The sequence below is a fragment of the Coregonus clupeaformis genome, chromosome 39 (assembly GCF_020615455.1).
Source record: "Coregonus clupeaformis isolate EN_2021a chromosome 39, ASM2061545v1, whole genome shotgun sequence".
Lineage (NCBI taxonomy): Eukaryota > Metazoa > Chordata > Actinopteri > Salmoniformes > Salmonidae > Coregonus > Coregonus clupeaformis.
The window spans coordinates 486,126-511,390 of NC_059230.1; the positions used below are offsets into that span (position 1 = coordinate 486,126).

The window sequence follows — 25,265 nt, forward strand, 5'->3', positions numbered from 1 at the left end:
TCTTTCTTCAGTTTGTGTGTGAAGCAGTTTTGACTCACTCCTTGATGACTTTGATGTCCATGTAGTGGTTTCCGTCATATCGTACGGTCACACCAAAGTCCATGGCTACAGTGTAGTGTTTACCAGACTTCAAAACAGACACGCCTGTAGCTGGTGTCAGTGGGATGTTCACATTGGTACCATTCAACTAGGAGGAGAAGAGGACACAGACATGGGTTAGTGAGGGGCATTTCTTTTTCGATGCTTTTTAGCTTCCTCTTTTTAAGCTGTTCTGTGTCTGTGTTTTGCATGAATTTTATGTATAAGGAACAAAGAAATTAACGCAACATGCAACAATTTCAAAGATTTTACTGAGTTACAGATCAAATAAGGAAATCAGTCAATTGAAATAAATTCATTAGGCCCTAATCTATGGATTTCACATGACTGTTTAGGGGCGCAGCCTTGGGTGGGCCTGGGAGGGCATATGCCATCAACTTGCGAGCCAGGCCAACCCGCTGGGGAGCCAGACCCAGCCAATGAGTTTGTCCCTACAAAGAGGTTTTACTACAGACAGAAATACTCCTGAGCACACCCCATCCCCCCTCTGACGATCCCGCAGGTGAAGAAGCCAGATGTGGAGGTCCTGGGTTGGCGTGGTTACAAATGGTCTGCGGTTGTGAGGCCGGTTGGACGTACTGCCAAATTCTCTAAAACGACGTTGGAGGCGGCTTATGGTAGAGAAATGAACATTCAGTTCTCTGGCAACAGCTCTGGGGGACATTCCTGAAGTCAGCATGCCAATTGCACGCTCCATAAAGACATCTCTGGCATTGTGTTATGTGACAAAACTGCAAATTTTTGTGTGGCCTTTTATTGTCCCCAGCACAAGGTAAACCTGTGTAATGATCATGCTGTTTAATCCGCTTCTTGATATACCACACCTGTCATGTGAATGGGTTATCTTGACATAGGATAAAATGCTTACTAACAGGGATGTAAACACATTTGTGGGATCATATACATCAGCTCACGAAAGATGGGAGCAGCACTTTATATGTTGCGTTTATATTTTTGTTCAATATATTTAATGCTGCTCAGGAATTTCCCTTCAGTGACAATAAATATTTATTCAATAGAATGACAACCTGTTCTTGACTGTGTATGTTACTTTACATCGGCTCTGCATTTTATCAGTATTTGTTTCCATTGTTACGTTTTTAAACATTTTCAAATGTCATTCTTATCTATCTCCATCTCTCTCTCTCTCTCTCTTTCTCTCTACCCCCAACCCCACCCATAGATAGTACCTCTTTCTCCTTTGATTACCCACTCTCTGCCTCTCTCTCTCTCTCTCTCTCTCTCTCTCTCTCTCTCTCTCTCTCTCTCTCTCTCTCTCTCTCGCTCTCTCTCTCTCTCTTTCTCTCTACCCCCAACCCCATCCACCATCAATCCCTCTCACTCTCACCTGCACAGTGCCTCCCTTCAGGATGGAGATCTTCACCCTGCGCACATACACATGCACAGCCTTCAGGTAGGAGATGGTTGGTTTGTTGAAGCGGTTTTCATTGTCGGCATGCACCTCGTAGTGAGGCACTGACGTGTGGTTACAGGGCTCTGACATCAGGTAGCTGCAGTTCCCCATGAAGTTGTACCTCTTCTTGTCGAAGGTGGTGTAGTGAGGGTCGCCAGATGCTACACAGGTAGAGGTGGCTGGGGGGAATAGTGATATAAAGTTGTGAGTGAGATTAGTAATTGGCTGGTGGAAAGAATACTGACTCAGTGTTCACATAGTTTGGGTTAGTTTTTTCACCAAGTGATGCCTGACATTATGTAAATAGTGTTCTCCAAGCCACACATAATACATGTTTACTGTATATATGGCTGTGTGTTTGCATAGCTAGGAATCAAACTCTAGGAACGATCCACTTTACTGTAAGTTGGTTTTACGATGGTACTCCTTAACAATATAATTGATTCTAAGAACCTTTCATCTTTATACAAGTTATTATAAGTGACCTAATACAAGTTATGATAAGTGAGCTAATTCAAGTTAAGATAACTGAGATAATACAAGTTATTATAACACAGTTAATAGAAGTTATGATAACTGAGCTAATACAAGTCATTATAACTCAGATAACAGTACCTTTAGGATAGCATGCACCGTTGCGGCACTCCTCCGTGGGAGAGCAGGAGTTGTCCACACAGTCCAGGGTGTAGTTTCCGGCACAACGACACAGCTTGGAGCAGCCGTCACCAAAGATGATCTCTCCTGGCTAAAAGGACAGAGACAGGGAGAGAGGAATTATTAACATGTTGTTAGATAATATACATTTTTTTGTTTATTTGTGCATTCTGTGAATGTATGTGTGTGTTCCTTGCGTCGTTGGTCCTTTTTAAAGGATATTTGTGACTCGTTTCAGGAAACTAGGCCTATGTCGCCCATCACTACTTCACAGGAGAGGCATTTCAAGTATTTTTTATTTTTTATTTTTAATCAAAATGCATTCTTTGGCAGAAATGCCTTCTGGAACAGGTGAACTTTCATGTGCCTTAAAAACAAACTTATATGCTATCTCTTAAAACAAATAAAATTGTGAAATTACAAGCCTAGTTGGTTTAGCCACGAAAAAGACAGGAACTTTTCCACTACCCATGATTGGCTGCGATAATGGATGGGCTGGACGAGAGATGAGTTTGGATTTGTCTGCCATTTAGCACACTTCTGTCTATAACGAGCTATTTAGTATGTGTAGGTAATCCTTTCTAAAGTGGCTTAGTTGAAAGATATCCCGAAGAACTGCACAAGTGCTGCTAAGGCTCTCCAATTTCTGGAGGACCGAGTTTAAAAAACAGTGGAATGCCCTGTGGAAGCAGAGTTTGATAGCTAAGGAGATGGAGAAAATTCTGGCGTTTGATTGGAAATGCGGAGGGAGTCGAAAAGAGAACACAAAAGGCTGTTGTATAAAACACCTTTCTGGATTACATCTTCAAACTAAGGGCAACCATGGCATCCGTGACAGAATGGGAAAAGTGTTCATCCATGTAAGAAAGTCTAGCTATTTACATTTTCAGATATTATAAATTTCTAATTTGGGCAGAAAGTCATTTTCATTGCAAGTTAAAGCTATTGTTATCTAGCTAACATTAGCTGGCTGGCTGGCTGGCCTGCTCGCTAGCTAACGTTGCATGTTTGATTTGTGTAGTAATGTTATTCGTATCTCAGAGGCATTTGCATTGCTAGTTATTGCCTAATGTTAGCTCGCTATCTAACATTAAACCTAGCTAGTTGGTTAGCTTTAGCTAACTGTAGATTCACGCAGGGTAGTAATGTTAAGAGTTGGGATTATGGTTTGTTGTTTAACTAGCTAGCTAGCTACATGACTAAACAAAAGACTCCACTATGCAAGTAACCTTTTCACTGTACCGTTTACACCTTCTAACAAGCTAGAAACAAACCAAAAACATAGTTTAGAAAGTTGCTTTTAGTTGCCTGGTTTGCTAGATTGACATATACTAAATTATTTTTTTTTTTCTGATGTGTTTATTTACATTTACATTTTACATTTACGTCATTTACAGACGGTCTTATCCAGAGCGACTTACAAATTGGTGCATTCTGTCACGGTTTCGGCCGAGGCGGCTCCTCCTCCTTGTTCGGGCAGGTTTCGCCGGTCGTCGTCTCCGGAGTTCTAGCTGCCACCGCTCTATGTTTCTTGTTTGTTTGGTTTTGTCTGTTAGTCATACCTGTTTTGTGTTAGGTCTCAATTAGCACTCTATTTAGTTTCCTTGTTGTTAGGTTAGTGTTGTGTGTAATTGTTCATGTCGTGGTTGCGCTACCCGTGTCGGTACGCTATTTTCCTTCATTGCCTCCTTGTGTGTTTAGGAGAGTTTACGCACCTGTGTGTGCGCTCGCATTTACGCCTGTGTGCGTCCTTTTGCCTCCGGGCTGTTTTGGATATATTTTTGTGCTTCAGTAAAGTCTTGTTGGACTTATCCTCTGCTGCCTGCGCCTGATTCTACACCACACCTACACAGCACCGTGACAGAATTACACACCTTGACATGGAATCAGCAGGAGCACCCGTCGACCCCATGGAGGAGCGTCTCCTTGGTCAAGAGCACCGGATCAACCGAATCGGGCACGCCTTGGAGGGCGTCATGGACACCCTTCGTCGATGGGAGACCAGCGGGGTTCCCACAGCCCCACCTATCGCACCATCACCACCGGACAGCCAGCCCGTCCATCGACCGGAACCCAGTGGGATTCGGCTCTCGCTCCCGAGGGCGTACGACGGCACCGCTGCCGGGTGTCAGGGGTTCCTCTTACAAGTGGAGCTCTACATTGCCACCATACACCCGGCGCCCTCGGGATACGAGAGCGTTTCCGCCTCATCTCCTGTCTCACCGGCAAGGTGTTGGAGTGGGCCAACGCCGAATGGAGGGGAATAGACGCCGCCACAGTCACCTATGCGGAGTTCTCCGTCGCTTCCGTGCGGTCTTCGACCATCCACCAGAGGGGAGAGCGACGGGGGAACGTCTATTCCACCTCCGACAGGGGATGAGGAGCGCTCAGGCGTTTGCGCTGGAGTTCGGACTCTAGCGGCTGATGCGGGGTGGAATGAGAGGGCCCTCATAGACCACTTCAGATGTAGCCTTCGGGAGGACGTCCGCAGGGAGTTAGCCTGCAGGGACACTACACTAACATTTGACCAGCTGGTGGACATGGCCATTCGACTGGACAACCTGCTGGCGACCCGCGGACGTCCCAGGTGGGGGCCTTCCATTCCATCCTCCAGCGCCTCCGAGCAGTGTCCGATGGAGCTTGGAGGTGCTGGCGCTAGAGGGAGAAGAGGTAGGAGCCCGAGGGGGGCAGTCTCCTGCACCAAGTGTGGGCGCGGAGGGCACACCGCGGCTAGGTGCTGGGGAGGGTCCCCTGGTGGGGGAGAGAGCAGGTCATACAGTGGGGAGTCCACCCAGGTGAGTAGGCGCCCTACTTACCCAGAGCTTTCTGTCGGACACATTACCTTACCTGTTTGTTTCCCACAGGTTGCACCTCGGTCCCAGCATAAGGCGCTAGTCGATTCAGGCGCAGCTGGGAATTTTGTAGATCGGAGATTCTGTGTTAAGTTAGGGATTCCCCTCCTTCCAGTCGAAAACCCTTTCCTGTACATGCCCTAGATAGTCGTCCGTTAGGATCTGGGTTGATTGGGGAGGTCACAGCGCCACTTAGGATGATGACGCAGGGGGGTCATGAGGAGACGATTCCACTCTATCTGATCGACTCTCCTGCGTATCCGGTGGTACTGGGGCTTCCCTGGTTGATGACCCATGATCCTACTATTTCGTGGCGAGAGAAGGCTCTTAAAGGGTGGTCTGCTCAGTGTGAGGGGTTATGTCTGGGTGTTTCCGTAGGGGCGACCTCGGTGGAGAGTCCGAACCAGATGCCAGCACTGCACATTCCTCCTGAGTATGAGGATTTGGCGCTCGTGTTCAGTAAGACCAGAGCGGCACAGTTGCCACCTCATAGACAAGGGGATTGTGCGATAGACCTCCAGACAGGAGCAGCGCTTCCCGTGAGCCATGTGTATCCTTTGTCACAGGAGGAGAAAAGGGCAATGGAGACTTACATTGCCGAGTCTCTGAGACAGGGGTACATACGGTCCTCCACTTCTCCCGCGTCCTCGAGCTTCTTTTTGTGAAGAAAAAGGATGGAGGTTTGCGTCCGTGTATTGATTACCGCGGTCTCAATCAGGTGACGGTGAAGTACAGCTATCCACTTCCTCTGATTGGGACCATGACGGAGTCCTTACACGGGGCAAGGTTCTTCACAAAATTGGATCTCAGGAGCGCATATAACTTGGTGCGCATTAGGGAGGGCGATGAGTGGAAGACAGCATTTAGTACTACCTCCGGCCATTACGAGTATCTCGTCATGCCATATGGGTTAATGAATGCTCCATCAGTCTTCCAATCGTTTGTAGACAAACTTTTCCGGGACATGCAGGCGCAGGGAGTAGTGGTGTACATAGATGATATTCTTGTGTACAGTGCTACTCGGGCCGAACATGTAGCCCTGGTGCGCAGGATATTGAGGAGACTGTTGGAGCATGACCTGTATGTCAAAGCTGAGAAATGTCTGTTCTTCCAGGAGTCAGTTTCCTTTTTGGGTTACCAGTTGTCTGCGTCAGGGGTGAGAATGGAGGTGGACCGAGTGTCCGCCGTGCGTAATTGGCAAACCCCAACTACGGTTAAAGAGGTGCAGCGGTTCTTGGGTTTTGCGAATTACTACCGGAGGTTTATCCGGGGGTTTTGGACAGGTGGCAGCTCCCATAACGTCTCTTCTGAAGGGGGTCCGGTGCGCTTGCAGTGGTCAGCTGAGGCGGACAGGGCCTTTGGGAGACTGAAGGACCTGTTTACCTCGGCGCCGGTGTTGGCGCACCCGGATCCCACTTTACCCTTCCAAGTTGAGGTGGACGCGTCTGAGGCCGGTATCGGGGCAGTTCTTTCTCAACGATCCGGTACACCACCTAAGCTCCGCCCCTGTGCTTTTTATTCTAAGAAGCTCAGTCCGGCGGAGCGGAATTATGACGTAGGGGACAGGGAGCTGTTAGCCGTAGTACAGGCCCTAAAGGTGTGGAGGCATTGGCTTGAGGGGGCTCAGCACCCTTTCCTCATTCTGACCGACCATCGTAACCTGGAATACATTCGGGCAGCTAGGAGACTGAACCCTCGCCAGGCTCGATGGACCATGTTTCTCGCCCGGTTTGTGTTCAAGATCACTTACATCCCTGGGTCCCAGAACGGGAAGGCAGATGCTCTGTCCCGTCGGTATGACACGGAGGAGAGGTGCGTGGAGTCCATTCCCATACTACCGGAGTCTTGTCTGGTGGCACCGGTGGTGTGGGAGGTCGATGCGGAGATCGAGCGGGCGTTGCGCACCGAGCCTAGTCCTCCACAGTGTCCGGTGGGTCGGGTGTACGTCCCCGCTCGAGGTCCGGGATCGGCTGATTTATTGGGCTCACACGTCCCCCTCCTCTGGACATCCGGGTATTGGCCGGACAGTGCACTGCCTTAGTACGAAGTACTGGTGGCCAACGTTAGCCAGGGATGTGAGGGTTTATGTCTCATCCTGCTCAGTGTGTGCCCAGTGTAAGGCGCCCAGACACTTGCCCAGGGGTAAATTACAGCCCCTGCCCGTTCCACAACGACCCTGGTCTCACCTCTCGGTGGATTTTGTTACCGATCTTCCCTCCTCACAGGGGAATACCACCATCCTGGTCGTTGTGGATCGGTTCTCGAAGGCCTGTCGTCTCCTTCCCATGCCGGGTCTTCCCTACGGCCCTACAGACCGCTGAGGCTCTATTTACTCACGTCTTCCGGCATTATGGGGTGCCCGAGGATATAGTGTCCGATCGAGGCCCCCAGTTTACCTCCAGAGTCTGGAGAGCATTTATGGAACGTTTGGGGGTCTCGGTGAGCCTTACCTCGGGTTACTACCCGGAGAGTAATGGGCAGGTTGAACGAGTCAACCAGGATGTGGGTAGGTTTCTGAGGTCATATTGCCAGGGCCGGCCGGAGGAGTGGGCGAGATATGTGCCCTGGGCCGAGATGGCACAGAACTCTCTCCGCCACTCCTCCACCCAACTAACCCCTTTCCAGTGTGTATTAGGGTACCAGCCGGTTCTGGCACCGTGGCATGAGAGCCAGATCGAGGTCCCCGCTGTGGATGAGTGGGTGCGGCGCTCGGAGGAGACGTGGGGACGCTGCACACGTCCATCTGCAGCGTGCCATACGTCGACAGAAGACGAGCGCCGACCTACACCGCAGTGAGGGGCCAGTGTACGCACCTGGAGATCGAGTCTGGCTCTCAACCAGAAACCTGCCCCTCCGCCTGCCCTGCCGGAAGCTGGGTCGGCGGTTTGTGGGGCCTTTTAAAGTCCTGAGGAGATTGAACGAGGTGAGTTACAGGTTAGAACTACCTATTGATTACAAGAATATTAACCCCTCGTTCCATGTGTCTCTCCTCAGGCCGGTGGTAGCTGGCCCACTCCAGGACTTTGAGATCGAGGAGACTCCTCCGCCCCGTTGGACATCGAGGGGGCTCCGGCGTACACGGTTCGGACCATCCTGGATTCGAGACGCCGGATGGGGGGTCTCCAATATCTCGTGGAGTGGGAGGGAGTGCGGTCCGGAGGAGCGGTGCTGGGGTGCCAAGGAGGGACATTCTGGATCCTTCCCTGATGACCGAATTCCATCGTGGTCATCCTGCGCGCCCTGCTCCGCGTCCCCCTGGTCGTCCCCGAGGCCGGAGGCGCAGCGCGGCTGGAGCCGCGCGTCAGGGGGGGGGTACTGTCACGGTTTCGGCCGAGGCGGCTCCTCCTCCTTGTTCGGGCAGGTTTCGCCGGTCGTCGTCTCCGGAGTTCTAGCTGCCACCGCTCTATGTTTCTTGTTTGTTTGGTTTTGTCTGTTAGTCACACCTGTTTTGTGTTAGGTCTCAATTAGCACCCTATTTAGTTTCCTTGTTGTTAGGTTAGTGTTGTGTGTAATTGTTCATGTCGTGGTTGCGCTACCCGTGTCGGTACGCTATTTTCCTTCATTGCCTCCTTGTGTGTTTAGGAGAGTTTACGCACCTGTGTGTGCGCTCGCATTTACGCCTGTGTGCGTCCTTTTGCCTCCGGGCTGTTTTGGATATATTTTTGTGCTTCAGTAAAGTCTTGTTGGACTTATCCTCTGCTGCCTGCGCCTGATTCTACACCACACCTACACAGCACCGTGACACATTCACCTTATAGCCAGTGGGATATTGCTGTTGAAATGCACCAGTTATGCTATTTTGGACCCCCAGGCTGCTGATGTCATGCAGACTTTCATTTTTGGTTCATACTTTTTCATAACAACAACGACAATAGAATGTTCATGATGTCATTGCGACAACTGTATACAGACAGGTCGATAGAATTAGTATAAACCAGCCTTTAGTCTTGAAATATTTGGTTGTACACTACCGTCCTCACTGTTTAGCACATGGCCTCACAATCCTTAAGGAGATGGGTGGGGCTAAGGCTTAAGAGGGTGTGAACGATGCTGAATGGGTGTACACAAAGAAGAACTCTTCAGTAGGTGTCCCAAAACATTCAAGGGCCATTTTCTCAAAAGTGGGGTTACAAGTTTATCAACTTTCAAAGCAGAATTACTTTCGCATTGTTCCTGAACTGCAGTGTATGATATACCATTTTCTAGCTCTGAGCCTCTATTTTCAACCAATGTAAAAAAATACAATTTAAAATTTTGCAACATAAGACCGAATCGAGGCGGTTGGTCACATTGGTGATGTGCTGACCTGAGCAACATCAATTTCCATGTGAGTGGACATTCTGGACAGTAAAAGTAGTGTATCATATGATATCGTATGTTATTGTGTATCACATCGTATATAGTGTATCATATATCGTATGGTATTCCGTATGGTATATCACATATAATATTGTATATCACATTGAATTGTGTCATATTCTATCATATTGTACATTCTTAACCACAGACTAACAATCCCAGATGGTCTCGTACCTCATAGTAGTCACCTCCCTCCAGACAGCCACAGGTTTCTATGGGGACACAGCGTCTGCCTTTGAACACGAAGCCTGGCTTACAGAAACACGCACTGATACAGGAGCCAGTGCAGTTGGTGGAGGGTTCCCTTACAGCTGGGGATGCAGGCTGGGCCACACTCTATGTACTCAGCATTGGGAGGGCACGTCACTATTGGGGGAGAGATGGAGAGGAGAATGGGGTGGGGGGGGGAGAGGGAGAGGAGAATGGGTTAGGGGGAGAGAGGGAGAGGAGGATTGGGTGTGGGGGAGAGAGGGAGGGAGAAAGGCAAAGAAGAGGTGATAAGGGGTTGGGGTGGAAAGGAGACAAGGGGTTAATATCAGGAATGATTAGGTAATCAATTCATCGATTTGTGCGAATACAGAAATTGGATTCTGAATCTGATCGTGAGAATGAGAACAGGTGATTGTCTGTTAATCTCACCTGGTGGTTTTGTGGTTGGAGGTTTTGGGGTAGTAGGCTTGGGAGTAGTTGGTTTAGGTGTAGTTGGTTTGGGAGTAGTTGGTTTGACTGTAGTTGGGGCTGAGGGATAGAGGGAGACATCATGAGATATAAGAGAGAGAGACATTATAGCCTAGTCTCAGATCAGTTTGTGCTGTCTGGTCAACTCATATGATCACAGCCTGGTAACCTACCCTGACTTCCAACACGTCAGACGTCAAAACACAATTTTGAGTATTTGTGGGTGTTTGTACAGACTGTTTATGTAAGGGGACTTACTTGTAGGGTAGCAGTCCAGCTCTCCACCCTGGACCTTACACTCGTGCATTGGAGGGCAATCAGAGGGACTGCAGGTGACGAAGGGAGCGTTACAGTAACATTTCATCTGACAGTCCTCCACGTACCACTCCTCACCAGGCTGGAGGGAGAGAGGGGGGAGAGGGAGGGAAGGAGGGAGGGAGGGGGAGAGATGGAGGGAGAGACAAAAGTTAATCAGTGATTGGTTGCTGGTTGGTTACATACACGTCACACACACACACTATGTCCATCACTTGACACACACACATAAACACACAAACACAACACACTCACCTCGTAGTACTGTCCGTTGGTGTGTTTGCAGCCACAAGAGTTCTCTTTGACACACTTCCCGGCGCTGAGGATATAACCAGGGTCACACACACAACCCTCTGAACAGGGAGCATCACACCCCGTGGGGGGTCTGGAGGCACAGGTGGGCTGACAAGGGGCGGCACAGGGCACGTACTGACTGTTGGGGGGCATGTCAGAGCTGGAGAGAAGGAGGGAAGAGGAGACATTAGGAGATAGGTCTACTTTAAAACATGACTGTCGCTTAGTAATGAATTTGTTGATTATACGGAATAGTACTGTTTGAGTGGATTGTTTGGTCTTTGACGTGCTAATAGCAGCAGGGTCTTTGGTGAGTGAATGAATGATTATTATATTAATCACTACAATTTCCATCTTCATCATCAATATCCGTCTCTTCCTTGTTATTATCATGTATAACATGTATCTGTTCCAGGGTTGGGGTCAATTCCACTGCAATTCCAGTCAATTCAGGAAGTACATCGAAATACCAATTTCCATTATCTTTAATGCTTTTTAGTGAGGAATATTTGGAATGAGAATTTGTTTATTTTCTGAAATGACTGGAATTTAAATGGAATTGACCCCAACACTGATCAATACTCACGGCAGAAAGTGCTGTTCCTCCAGGTTCCGATGGTGACTCCTCGGTCCTGACACTCGTTGACGTAGGACTCGATGGACTCACACAGAATGGGTTGAGCACCATCCAACTCGCACAGGTCAAACAGACAGTCCTGGAAGAAACTCTGAAATAGACACACATAAAGGTACACGTGTCATCGATTTGCTCACAAAGCTTGGAAGTTTTGGTTACTTACGTGCAAAAATAAAGTTCATTGAATGAAATTGTATAAAACGTATTTAAACATTCCTAAACTAAATGTGTCTATACATTTACAAAATGTCTTTCTTGGGAGTGAGATTTCACACATTAAACAAACTTTCTTTTATCGTAAAGAACCTATACACCATACATTACAGTAATTACACACATTGGGGTAAGACGCTATATACCACACATTACGGTAGTTACTCACATTGGGGTTGACCTTGGGGTGACAGACAGCGAACGGTCCGTTCTTGTCCAGTAGCATGCCGCAGTAGCCAGAGCTCTCATACCTGTCCAGTTCATCATCAGTACAGCCTGGGACGGTGGTGTTGGGCTTCTTGTTACAACTGGAGTGAGAGACAGAGTGAATCAGTTGTATGTGAGTGCCTGTGTGTGTGTGTGTGTGTGTCTGTGTCTGTGTCTGTGTCTGTGTCTGTCTGTGTGTCTGTCTGTGTGTGTGTGTTTGTGTGTGTGTGTTTGTGTGTGTGTGTGTGTGTGTGTGTGTGTGTGCGTAAATGGTGGCAAGACTAACTTGGGATCTGTGACCCAGCTGTGTCCAAAGTCATTGGGGTTGGTGGTCAGAGAACCGTCTGGTTTCCTGAAGTCATCTTTGGAGTTTCCATTGTAGTCTCCACACAGTCCACACAGCTTGTCTTTATAGCTGAATACAGAGGAGAAAATTGGCCTATGAGTCAAGGATTTTCTCAAGCATTGTAATGACAACTTTATAAAATAAAAATATTACAATGTGAGAAGATTCTATTTGGTTTCTATGTTTTGTGTTGTGTTATTATAGCTATTTTTAGGGTATATCATGTCGGGGTCACCAAAACTGTAATAGGAAACCAAGCTGCATAGACCCCATTTTTGGTCTCTCTCTCTCTCTCTCTCTCTCTCTCTCTCTCTCTCTCTCTCTCTCTCTCTCTCTCTCTCTCTCTCTCTCTCTCTCTCTAGCTCAGTGTGTGTGTTCTCTTTAGTGTTTGTATGTTCTCTTTCTTCAGTGTGTGTGTGAAGCAGTTTTGACTCACTCCTTGATGACTTTGATGTCCATGTAGTGGTTTCCGTCATATCGTACGGTCACACCAAAGTCCATGGCTACAGTGTAGTGTTTACCAGACTTCAAAACAGACACGCCTGTAGCTGGTGTCAGTGGGATGTTCACATTGGTACCATTCAACTAGGAGGAGAAGAGGACACAGACATGGGTTAGTGAGGGGCATGCTTTTAGCTTTCCTCTTTTAAGCTGTCCAGTGTCTGTGTTTTGCATGAATTTTATGTATAATGAACAAAGAAATTAACGCAACATGCAACAATTTCAAAGATTTTACTGAGTTTTAGTTCAAATAAGGAAATCAGTCAATTGAAAAAAATTAATTAGGCCCTAATCAATGGATTTCACATGACTGGGCAGGGGCGCAGCCATGGGTGGGCCTGGGAGGGCATAGGCCCATCCACTTGGCAGCTAGGTAAACCCACTGGGGAGCCAGACCTAGCCAATGAGTTTGTCCCTACAAAGGGGTTTTACTACAGACAGAAATACTCCTGAGCACTCCCCATCCCCCTGACGATCCCGCAGGTGAAGAAGCCAGATGTGGAGGTCCTGGGTTGGCGTGGTTACACATGGTTTGCGTTTGTGAGGCCGGTTGGACGTACCACCAAATTCTCTAAAACGACGTTGGAGGTGGCTTATGGTAGAGAAATGAACATTCAGTTCTCTGGAAACAGCTCTGGTGGGCACTCCAGCAGTCAGCATGACAATTGCACGCTCCATAAAGACTTGAGACACCTCTGGCATTGTGTTATTTGACAAAACTGCATATTTTAGAGTGGCCTTTTATTGTCCCCAGCACAAGGTACACCTGTGTAATGATCATGCTGTTTAATCCGCTTCTTGAAATACCACACCTGTCATGTGAATGCATTATCTTGACAAAGGATGAAATGCTCACTAACAGGGATGTACACAAATTTGTGCATAACAATTCAAATAAGTAAGCTTTTTGTGCGTATGGAACATTTCTGGGATCATATATTTCATCTCATTAAAAATGGGAGCAGCACTTTACATGTTTCCTTTATATTTTTGTTCAATATATTTAATGCTGCTCAGGAATTTCCCTTTGGTGACAATAAAGATTTATTCCTGTTCCTGACTTTGTATGTTACTTTACATCGGCTCTGCATTTTATCAGTATTTGTTGCCATTGTTACGTTTTTTAACATTTTCAAATGTCATTCTTATCTATCTCCATCTCTCTCGTTCTCTCTCTCTCTCTACCCCCAACCCCATCCCTCCATCAATCCCTCTCGTTCTCACCTGCACTGTGCCTCCCTTCAGGATGGAGATCTTCACGCTGCGCACATACACATGCACAGCCTTCAGGTAGGAGATGGTTGGTTTGTTGAAGCGGTTTTCATTGTCGGCATGCACCTCGTAGTGAGGCACTGACGTGTGGTTACAGGGCTCTGACATCAGGTAGCTGCAGTTCCCCATGAAGTTGTACTTCTTCTTGTCGAAGGTGGTGTAGTGAGGGTCGCTAGATGCTACACAGGTAGAGGTGGCTGGGGGGAATAGTGATATAAAGTTGTGAGTGAGATTAGTAATTGGCTGGTGGAAAGAATACTGACTCAGTGTTCACATAGTTTGGGTTCGTTTTTTCACCAAGTGATGCCTGACATTATGTAAATAGTGTTCTCCAAGCCACAGATAATACATGTTTACTGTATATATGGCTGTGTGTTTGCATAGCTAGGAATCAAACTCTAGGAACAATCCACTTTACTGTAAGTTGGATGTTTCCAAGGGTTTCACGATGGTACTCCTTAACAATATAATTGATTCTAAGAACCTTTCATCTTTATACAAGTTATTATAAGTGACCTAATACAAGTTATGATAAGTGAGCTAATTCAAGTTAAGATAACTGAGATAATACAAGTTATTATAACACAGTTAATACAAGTTATGATAACTTAGCTAATACAATAACTGAGCTAATACAACTTATGATATCTGAGGTAATAGAAGTTATGATAACTCAGCTAATACAAGTTATGATAACACAGCTAATACAAGGTATGATAACTGAGCTAATACAAATTACGACAACTCAGCTAATACAAGTTATGATAACTGAGCTTTTACAAGTTATGATAACTGAGCTAATACAAGTTATGATAACTGATCTATTACAAGTTATAATAACTGGGCTAATACAAGTTATGATAACTCAGCTAATACAAGTCATTATAACTCAGATAACAGTACCTTTAGGATAGCATGCACCATTGCGGCACTCCTCCGTGGGAGAGCAGGAGTTGTCCACACAGTCCAGGGTGTAGTTTCCGGCACAACGACACAGCTTGGAGCAGCCGTCACCAAAGATGATCTCTCCTGGCTAAAAGGAAAGAGACAGGGAGAGAGGAATTATTAACATGTTGTTAGATAATATACATTTTTTTTGTTTATTTGTGCATTCTGTGAATGTATGTGTGTGTTCCTTGCGTCGTTGGTCCTTTTTAAAAGATATTTGTGACTCGTTTCAGGACACTAGGCCTATGTCGCCCATCACTACATCACAGGAGAGGCATTTTTTTAAAAATCAAAATGCATTCTTTGGCAGAAATGCCTTCTGGAACAGGTGAACTTTCATGTGCCTTAAAAACAAACGTATATGCTATCACTTAAAACAAATAAAATTGTGAAATTACAAGCCTAGTTGGTTTAGCCACGACAAAGACAGGAACTTCTCCACTACCCATGATTGGCTGCGATAATGGATGGGCTGGACATGCCGAGAGATGAGTTTGGATTTGTCTGCCATTTAGCACACTTCTGTCTATAACAAGCTATTTAGTATGTGTAGATAATCCTTTCTAAAGTGGCTTAGTTGAAAGGTATCCGAAAGAACTGCACAAGTGTTGCTAAGGCTCTCCAATTTCTGGAGGACCGAGTTTAAAAAACAGTGGAATGCCCTGTGGAAGCAGAGTATGATAGCTAAGGAGATGGAGAAATGTCTGGCGTTTGATTGGAAATGCGGAGGGAGTCGAAAAGAGAACACAAAAGGCTGTTGTATAAAACACCTTTCTGGATTACATCTTCAAACTAAGGGCAACCATGGCATCCGTGACAGAGAGGGAAAAGTGTTCATCCATGTAAGAAAGTCTAGCTATTTACATTTTCAGATATTATACATTTCTAATTTTGGCAGAAAGTCATTTTCATTGCAAGTTAAAGCTAATGTTATCTAGCTAACATTAGCTGGCTGGCTGGCTGGCTTGCTCGCTAGCTAATGTTGCATGTTTGATTTGTGTAGTAATGTTATTCGTATCTCAGAGCCATTTGCATTGCTAGTTATGGCCTAATGTTAGATCGCTATCTAACATTAAACCTAGCTAGTTGGTTAGCTTTAGCTAACTGTAGATTCACGCAGGGTAGTAATGTTAAGAGTTGGGATTATGGTTTGTTGTTTAACTAGCTAGCTAGCTACATGACTAAACAAAAGACTCCACTATGCAAGTAACCTTTTCACTGTACCGTTTACACCTTCTAACAAGCTAGAAACGAACCAAAAACATAGTTTAGAAAGTTGCTTTTAGTTGCCTGGTTTGCTAGATTGACATATACTAAATTCATTTTTAAACTGATGTGTTTATTTACATTTACATTTAACATTTACGTCATTTAGCAGACGGTCTTATCCAGAGCGACTTACAAATTGGTGCATTCACCTTATAGCCAGTGGGATACTGCTGTTTTGGACCCCCAGGCTGCTGATGTCATGCAGACTTTCATTTTTGGTTCATACTTTTTCATAACAACAACGACAATAGAATGTTCATGATGTCATTGCGACAACTGTATACAGACATGTCGATAGAATTAGTATAAACCAGCCTTTAGTCTTGAAATATTTGGTTGTACACTACCGTCCTCACTGTTTAGCACATGGCCTCACATGTGAATCCTTAAGGAGATGGGTGGGGCTAAGGCTTAAGAGGGTGTGAACGATGCTGAATGGGTGTACACAAAGAAGAACTCTCCAGTAGGTGTCCCAAAACATTCAAGGGCCATTTTGTCAAAAGTGGGGTTACAAGTTTATCAACTTTCAAAGCAGAATTACTTTCACATTGTTCCTGAACTGCAGTGTATGATATACAATTTTCTAGCTCTGAGCCTCTATTTTCAACCAATGTAAAAAAAATACATTTTAAAATGTTGCAACATAAGACCGAATCGTGGCGGTTGGTCACATTGGTGATGTGCTGACCTGAGCAACATCCATTTCCATGTGAGTGGACATTCTGGACAGTAAAAGTAGTGTATCATATGATATCGTATGTTATTGTGTATCACATCGTATATAGTGTATCATATATCGTATGGTATTCCGTATGGTATATCACATATAATATTGTATATCACATTGAATTGTGTCATATTCTATCATATTGTACATTCTTAACCACAGACTAACAATCCCAGATGGTCTCGTACCTCATAGTAGTCACCTCCCTCCAGACAGCCACAGGTTTCTATGGGGACACAGCGTCTGCCTTTGAACACGAAGCCTGGCTTACAGAAACACGCACTGATACAGGAGCCAGTGCAGTTGGTGGAGGGTTCCTTACAGCTGGGGATGCAGGCTGGGCCACACTCTATGTACTCAGCATTGGGAGGGCACGTCACTATTGGGGGAGAGATGGAGAGGAGAATGGGGTGGGGGGGGAGAGGGAGAGGAGAATGGGTTGGGGGGAGAGAGGGAGAGGAGGATTGGGTGTGGGGGAGAGAGGGAGGGAGAAAGGCAAAGAAGAGAGGATAAGGGGGTGGGGTGGAAGGGAGACAAGGGGTTCATATCAGGAATTATTAGGTAACCAATTCATCGATTTGTGCGAATACAGAAATTGGATTCTGAATCTGATCGTGAGAATGAGAACAGGTGATTGTCTGTTAATCTCACCTGGTGGTTTTGTGGTTGGAGGTTTTGGGGTAGTAGGCTTGGGAGTAGTTGGTTTAGGTGTAGTTGGTTTGGGAGTCGTTGGTTTGACTGTAGTTGGGGCTGAGGGATAGAGGGAGACATCATGAGATATAAGAGAGAGAGACATTATAGCCTAGTCTCAGATCAGTTTGTGCTGTCTGGTCAACTCATATGATCACAGCCTGGTAACCTACCCTGACTTCCAACACGTCAGACGTCAAAACACCATTTTGAGTATTTGTGGGTGTTTGTACAGACTGTTTATGTAAGGGGACTTACTTGTAGGGTAGCAGTCCAGCTCTCCACCCTGGACCTTACACTCGTGCATTGGAGGGCAATCAGAGGGACTGCAGGTGACGAAGGGAGCGTTACAGTAACATTTCATCTGACAGTCCTCCACGTACCACTCCTCACCAGGCTGGAGGGAGAGAGGGGGGAGAGGGAGGGAAGGAGGGAGGGGGAGAGATGGAGGGAGAGACAATAGTTAATCAGTGATTGGTTGCTGGTTGGTTACATACACGTCACACACACACACTATGTCCATCACTTGACACACACACATAAACACACAAACACGCACACAACACACTCACCTCGTAGTATTGTCCGTTGGTGTGTTTGCATCCACAGGAGTTCTCTTTGACACACTTCCCGGCGCTGAGGATATAACCAGGGTCACACACACAACCCTCTGAACAGGGAGCATCACACCCCGTGGGGGGTCTGGAGGCACAGGTGGGCTGACAAGGGGCGGCACAGGGCACGTACTGACTGTTGGGGGGGCATGTCAGAGCTGGAGAGAAGGAGGGAAGAGGAGACATTAGGAGATAGGTCTACTTTAAAACATGACTGTCGCTTAGTAATGAATTTGTTGATTATACGGAATAGTACTGTTTGAGTGGATTGTTTGGTCTTTGACGTGCTAATAGCAGCAGGGTCTTTGGTGAGTGAATGAATGATTATTATATTAATCACTACAATTTCCATCTTCATCATCAATATCCGTCTCTTCCTTGTTATTATCATGTATAACATGTATCTGTTCCAGGGTTGGGGTCAATTCCACTGCAATTCCAGTCAATTCAGGAAGTACATCGAAATACCAATTTCCATTATCTTTAATGCTTTTTAGTGAGGAATATTTGGAATGAGAATTTGGTTTATTTTCTGAAATGACTGGAATTTAAATGGAATTGACCCCAACACTGATCAATACTCACGGCAGAAAGTGCTGTTCCTCCAGGTTCCGATGGTGACTCCTCGGTCCTGACACTCGTTGACGTAGGACTCGATGGACTCACACAGAATGGGTTGAGCACCATCCAGCTCGCACAGGTCAAACAGACAGTCCTGGAAGAAACTCTGAAATAGACACACATAAAGGTACACGTGTCATCGATTTGCTCACAAAGCTTGGAGGTTTTGGTTACTTACGTGCAAAAATAAAGTTCATTGAATGAAATTGTATAAAACGTATTTAAACATTCCTAAACTAAATGTGTCTATACATTTACAAAATGCCTTTCTTGGGAGTGAGATTTCACACATTAAACAAACTTTCTTTTATCGTAAAGAACCTATACACCATACATTACAGTAATTACACACATTGGGGTAAGACGCTATATACCACACATTACGGTAGTTACTCACATTGGGGTTGACCTTGGGGTGACAGACAGCGAACGGTCCGTTCTTGTCCAGTAGCATGCCGCAGTAGCCAGAGCTCTCATACCTGTCCAGTTCATCATCAGTACAGCCTGGGACGGTGGTGTTGGGCTTCTTGTTACAACTGGAGTGAGAGACAGAGTGAATCAGTTGTATGTGAGTGCCTGTGTGTGTGTGTGTGTCTGTGTCTGTGTCTGTGTCTGTGTCTGTGTCTGTGTCTGTGTCTGTGTCTGTGTCTGTGTCTGTCTGTGTGTCTGTCTGTGTGTGTGTGTGTGTGTGTGTGTGTGTGTGTGTGTGTGTGTGTGTGTGTGTGTGTGTGTGTGTGTGTGTGTGTGTGTAAATGGTGGCAAGACTAACTTGGGATCTGTGACCCAGCTGTGTCCAAAGTCATTGGGGTTGGTGGTCAGAGAACCGTCTGGTTTCCTGAAGTCATCTTTGGAGTTTCCATTGTAGTCTCCACACAGTCCACACAGCTTGTCTTTATAGCTGAATACAGAGGAGAAAATTGGCCTATGAGTCAAGGATTTTCTCAAGCATTGTAATGACAACTTTATAAAATAAAAATATTACAATGTGAGAAGATTCTATTTGGTTTCTATGTTTTGTGTTGTGTTATTATAGCTATTTTTAGGGTATATCATGTCGGGGTCACCAAAACTGTAATAGGGAAACCAAGCTGCATAGACCCCATTTTTGGTCTCTCTCTCTCTCTCTCTCTCTCTCTCTCTCTCTCTCTCTCTCTCTCTCTCTCTCTCTCTCTCTCTCTCTCTCTCTCTCTAGCTCAGTGTGTTTGTTCTCTTTAGTGTTTGTATGTTCTCTTTCTTCAGTGTGTGTGTGAAGCAGTTTTGACTCACTCCTTGATGACTTTGATGTCCATGTAGTGGTTTCCGTCATATCGTACGGTCACACCAAAGTCCATGGCTACAGTGTAGTGTTTACCAGACTTCAAAACAGACACGCCTGTAGCTGGTGTCAGTGGGATGTTCACATTGGTACCATTCAACTAGGAGGAGAAGAGGACACAGACATGGGTTAGTGAGGGGCATGCTTTTTAGCTTTCCTCTTTTTAAGCTGTCCAGTGTCTGTGTTTTGCATGAATTTTATGTATAATGAACAAAGAAATTAACGCAACATGCAACAATTTCAAAGATTTTACTGAGATTTAGTTCAAATAAGGAAATCAGTCAATTGAAAAAAAATAATTAGGCCCTAATCAATGGATTTCACATGACTGGGCAGGGGCGCAGCCATGGGTGGGCATGGGAGGGCATAGGTCCATCCACTTGGCAGCTAGGTAAACCCACTGGGGAGCCAGACCCAGCCAATGAGTTTGTCCCTACAAAGGGGTTTTACTACAGACAGAAATACTCCTGAGCACACCCCATCCCCCCTCTGACGATCCCGCAGGTGAAGAAGCCAGATGTGGAGGTCCTGGGTTGGTGTGGTTACACATGGTTTGCGTTTGTGAGGCCGGTTGGACGTACCACCAAATTCTCTAAAACGACGTTGGAGGTGGCTTATGGTAGAGAAATGAACATTCAGTTCTCTGGAAACAGCTCTGGTGGGCACTCCAGCAGTCAGCATGACAATTGCACGCTCCATAAAGACTTGAGACACCTCTGGCATTGTGTTATTTGACAAAACTGCACATTTTAGAGTGGCCTTTTATTGTCCCCAGCACAAGGTACACCTGTGTAATGATCATGCTGTTTAATCCGCTTCTTGAAATACCACACCTGTCATGTGAATGCCTTATCTTGACAAAGGATGAAATGCTCACTAACAGGGATGTACACAAATTTGTGCATAACAATTCAAATAAATAAGCTTTTTGTGCGTATGGAACATTTCTGGGATCATATATTTCATCTCATTAAAAATGGGAGCAGCACTTTATATGTTTCCTTTATATTTTTGTTCAATATATTTAATGCTGCTCAGGAATTTCCCTTTGGTGACAATAAAGATTTATTCAATAGAATGGCAAACTGTTCCTGACTTTGTATGTTACTTTACATCGGCTCTGCATTTTATCAGTATTTGTTTCCATTATTACGTTTTTAAACATTTTCAAATGTCATTCTTATCTATCTCCATCTCTCTCTCTCTCTCTCTACCCCCAACCCCATCCCTCCATCAATCCCTCTCGCTCTCACCTGCACAGTGCCTCCCTTCAGGATGGAGATCTTCACCCTGCGCACATACACATGCACAGCCTTCAGGTAGGAGATGGTTGGTTTGTTGAAGCGGTTTTCATTGTCGGCATGCACCTCGTAGTGAGGCACTGACGTGTGGTTACAGGGCTCTGACATCAGGTAGCTGCAGTTCCCCATGAAGTTGTACTTCTTCTTGTCGAAGGTGGTGTAGTGAGGGTCGCCAGATGCTACACAGGTAGAGGTGGCTGGGGGGAATAGTGATATAAAGTTGTGAGTGAGATTAGTAATTGGCTGGTGGAAAGAATACTGACTCAGTGTTCACATAGTTTGGGTTCGTTTTTTCACCATGTGATGCCTGACATGATGTAAATAGTGTTCTCCAAGCCACACATAATAAATGTATACTGTATACATGGCTGTCTGTTTGGCTAGGAATCAAACTCTAGGAACGATCCACTTTACTGTAAGTTGGATGTTTCCAAGGGTTTCACGATGGTACTCCTTAACAATATAATTGATTCTAAGAACCTTTCATCTTTATACAAGTTATGATAAGTGACCTAATACAAGTTATGATAAGTGAGCTAATTCAAGTTAAGATAACTGAGCTAATACAAGTTATGATAACTGATCTATTACAAGGTATGATAACCGGGCTAATAAGAGTTATGATAACTCAGCTAATACAAGTTATAATAACTCAGCTAATAGTACCTTTAGGATAGCATGCACCGTTGCGGCACTCCTCCGTGGGAGAGCAGGAGTTGTCCACACAGTCCAGGGTGTAGTTTCCGGCACAACGACACAGCTTGGAGCAGCCGTCACCAAAGATGATCTCTCCTGGCTAAAAGGACAGAGACAGGGAGAGAGGAATTATTAACATGTTGTTAGATAATATACATTTTTTTGTTTATTTGTGCATTCTGTGAATGTATGTGTGTGTTCCTTGCGTCGTTGGTCCTTTTTAAAGGATATTTGTGACTCATTTCAGGAAACTAGGCCTATGTCGCCCATCACTACTTCACAGGAGAGGCATTTCAAGTTTTTTATTTTTTTGTTGTTGATCAAAATGCATTCTTTGGCAGAAATGCCTTCTGGAACAGGTGAACTTTCATGTGCCTTAAAAACAAACTTATATGCTATCTCTTAATACAAATACATTTGTGAAATTACAAGCCTAGTTGGTTTAGCCACGAAAAAGACAGGAACTTTTCCACTACCCATGATTGGCTGCGATAATGGATGGGCTGGACATGCCGAGAGATGAGTTTGGATTTGTCTGCCATTTAGCACACTTCTGTCTATAACGAGCTATTTAGTATGTGTAGGTAATCCTTTCTAAAGTGGCTTAGTTGAAAGATATCCGAAAGAACTGCACAAGTGTTGCTAAGGCTCTCCAATTTCTGGAGGACCGAGTTTAAAAAACAGTGGAATGCCCTGTGGAAGCAGAGTATGATAGCTAAGGAGATGGAGAAAATTCTGGCGTTTGATTGGAAATGCGGAGGGAGTCGAAAAGAGAACACAAAAGGCTGTTGTATAAAACACCTTTCTGGATTACATTTTCAAACTAAGGGCAACCATGGCATCCGTGACAGAGAGGGAAAAGTGTTCATCCATGTAAGAAAGTCTAGCTATTTACATTTTCAGATATTATACATTTCTAATTTTGGCAGAAAGTCATTTTCATTGCAAGTTAAAGCTAATGTTATCTAGCTAACATTAGCTGGCTGGCTGGCTGGCTGGCTGGCTTGCTCGCTAGCTAACGTTGCATGTTTGATTTGTGTAGTAATGTTATTCGTATCTCAGAGCCATTTGCATTGCTAGTTATGGCCTAATGTTAGCTCGCTATCTAACATTAAACCTAGCTAGTTGGTTAGCTTTAGCTAACTGTAGATTCACGCAAGGTAGTAATGTTAAGAGTTGGGATTATGGCTTGTTGTTTAACTAGCTAGCTAGCTACATGTCTAAACAAAAGACTCCACTATGCAAGTAACCTTTTCACTGTACCGTTTACACCTTCTAACAAGCTAGAAACGAACCAAAAACATAGTTTAGAAAGTTGCTTTTAATTGCCTGGTTTGCTAGATTGACATATACTAAATTCATTTTTAAACTGATGTGTTTATTTACATTTACATTTTACATTTACGTCATTTAGCAGACGGTCTTATCCAGAGCGACTTACAAATTGGTGCATTCACCTTATAGCCAGTGGGATATTGCTGTTGAAATGCACCAGTTATGCTATTTTGGACCCCCAGGCTGCTGATGTCATGCAGACTTTCATTTTTGGTTCATACTTTTTCATAACAACAACGACAATAGAATGTTCATGATGTCATTGCGACAACTGTATACAGACAGGTCGATAGAATTAGTATAAACCAGCCTTTAGTCTTGAAATATTTGGTTGTACACTACCGTCCTCACTGTTTAGCACATGGCCTCACAATCCTTAAGGAGATGGGTGGGGCTAAGGCTTAAGAGGGTGTGAACGATGCTGAATGGGTGTACACAAAGAAGAACTCTTCAGTAGGTGTCCCAAAACATTCAAGGGCCATTTTCTCAAAAGTGGGGTTACAAGTTTATCAACTTTCAAAGCAGAATTACTTTCGCATTGTTCCTGAACTGCAGTGTATGATATACCATTTTCTAGCTCTGAGCCTCTATTTTCAACCAATGTAAAAAAAATACATTTTAAAATGTTGCAACATAAGACCGAATCGAGGCGGTTGGTCACATTGGTGATGTGCTGACCTGAGCAACATCAATTTCCATGTGAGTGGACATTCTGGACAGTAAAAGTAGTGTATCATATGATATCGTATGTTATTGTGTATCACATCGTATATAGTGTATCATATATCGTATGGTATTCCGTATGGTATATCACATATAATATTGTATATCACATTGAATTGTGTCATATTCTATCATATTGTACATTCTTAACCACAGACTAACAATCCCAGATGGTCTCGTACCTCATAGTAGTCACCTCCCTCCAGACAGCCACAGGTTTCTATGGGGACACAGCGTCTGCCTTTGAACACGAAGCCTGGCTTACAGAAACACGCACTGATACAGGAGCCAGTGCAGTTGGTGGAGGGTTCCTTACAGCTGGGGATGCAGGCTGGGCCACACTCTATGTACTCAGCATTGGGAGGGCACGTCACTATTGGGGGAGAGATGGAGAGGAGAATGGGGTGGGGGGGAGAGGGAGGGAGAATGGGTTAGGGGGAGAGAGGGAGAGGAGGATTGGGTGTGGGGGAGAGAGGGAGGGAGAAAGGCAAAGAAGAGGTGATAAGGGGTTGGGGTGGAAAGGAGACAAGGGGTTAATATCAGGAATGATTAGGTAACCAATTCATCGATTTGTGCGAATACAGAAATTGGATTCTGAATCTGATCGTGAGAATGAGAACAGGTGATTGTCTGTTAATCTCACCTGGTGGTTTTGTGGTTGGAGGTTTTGGGGTAGTAGGCTTGGGAGTAGTTGGTTTAGGTGTAGTTGGTTTGGGAGTAGTTGGTTTGACTGTAGTTGGGGCTGAGGGATAGAGGGAGACATCATGAGATATAAGAGAGAGAGACATTATAGCCTAGTCTCAGATCAGTTTGTGCTGTCTGGTCAACTCATATGATCACAGCCTGGTAACCTACCCTGACTTCCAACACGTCAGACGTCAAAACACAATTTTGAGTATTTGTGGGTGTTTGTACAGACTGTTTATGTAAGGGGACTTACTTGTAGGGTAGCAGTCCAGCTCTCCACCCTGGACCTTACACTCGTGCATTGGAGGGCAATCAGAGGGACTGCAGGTGACGAAGGGAGCGTTACAGTAACATTTCATCTGACAGTCCTCCACGTACCACTCCTCACCAGGCTGGAGGGAGAGAGGGGGAGAGGGAGGGAAGGAGGGAGGAGGGGGAGAGATGGAGGGAGAGACAAAAGTTAATCAGTGATTGGTTGCTGGTTGGTTACATACACGT

General features: G+C 45.3%; 1 protein-coding gene across 1 annotated transcript in view; it reads right to left on the reverse strand.

Moving 5' to 3' along the window:
- LOC121554189 (IgGFc-binding protein-like) overlaps window positions 1–25,265 on the reverse strand; it is a 145,931-nt gene that overhangs the window by 104,611 nt on the left and 16,055 nt on the right. Inside the window, 27 exon segments of the mRNA XM_045211778.1 lie at window positions 39–187; window positions 1,448–1,692; window positions 2,129–2,258; window positions 9,553–9,684; window positions 9,686–9,744; window positions 10,018–10,116; window positions 10,315–10,453; window positions 10,627–10,825; window positions 11,248–11,393; window positions 11,685–11,823; window positions 12,009–12,137; window positions 12,505–12,653; window positions 13,794–14,038; window positions 14,745–14,874; window positions 16,974–17,164; window positions 17,437–17,535; window positions 17,734–17,872; window positions 18,048–18,247; window positions 18,675–18,816; window positions 19,108–19,246; window positions 19,480–19,608; window positions 19,977–20,125; window positions 21,279–21,523; window positions 21,993–22,122; window positions 24,263–24,453; window positions 24,724–24,822; window positions 25,021–25,159. Of these exon segments, the coding sequence (XP_045067713.1) occupies window positions 39–187; window positions 1,448–1,692; window positions 2,129–2,258; window positions 9,553–9,684; window positions 9,686–9,744; window positions 10,018–10,116; window positions 10,315–10,453; window positions 10,627–10,825; window positions 11,248–11,393; window positions 11,685–11,823; window positions 12,009–12,137; window positions 12,505–12,653; window positions 13,794–14,038; window positions 14,745–14,874; window positions 16,974–17,164; window positions 17,437–17,535; window positions 17,734–17,872; window positions 18,048–18,247; window positions 18,675–18,816; window positions 19,108–19,246; window positions 19,480–19,608; window positions 19,977–20,125; window positions 21,279–21,523; window positions 21,993–22,122; window positions 24,263–24,453; window positions 24,724–24,822; window positions 25,021–25,159 (4,082 nt within the window).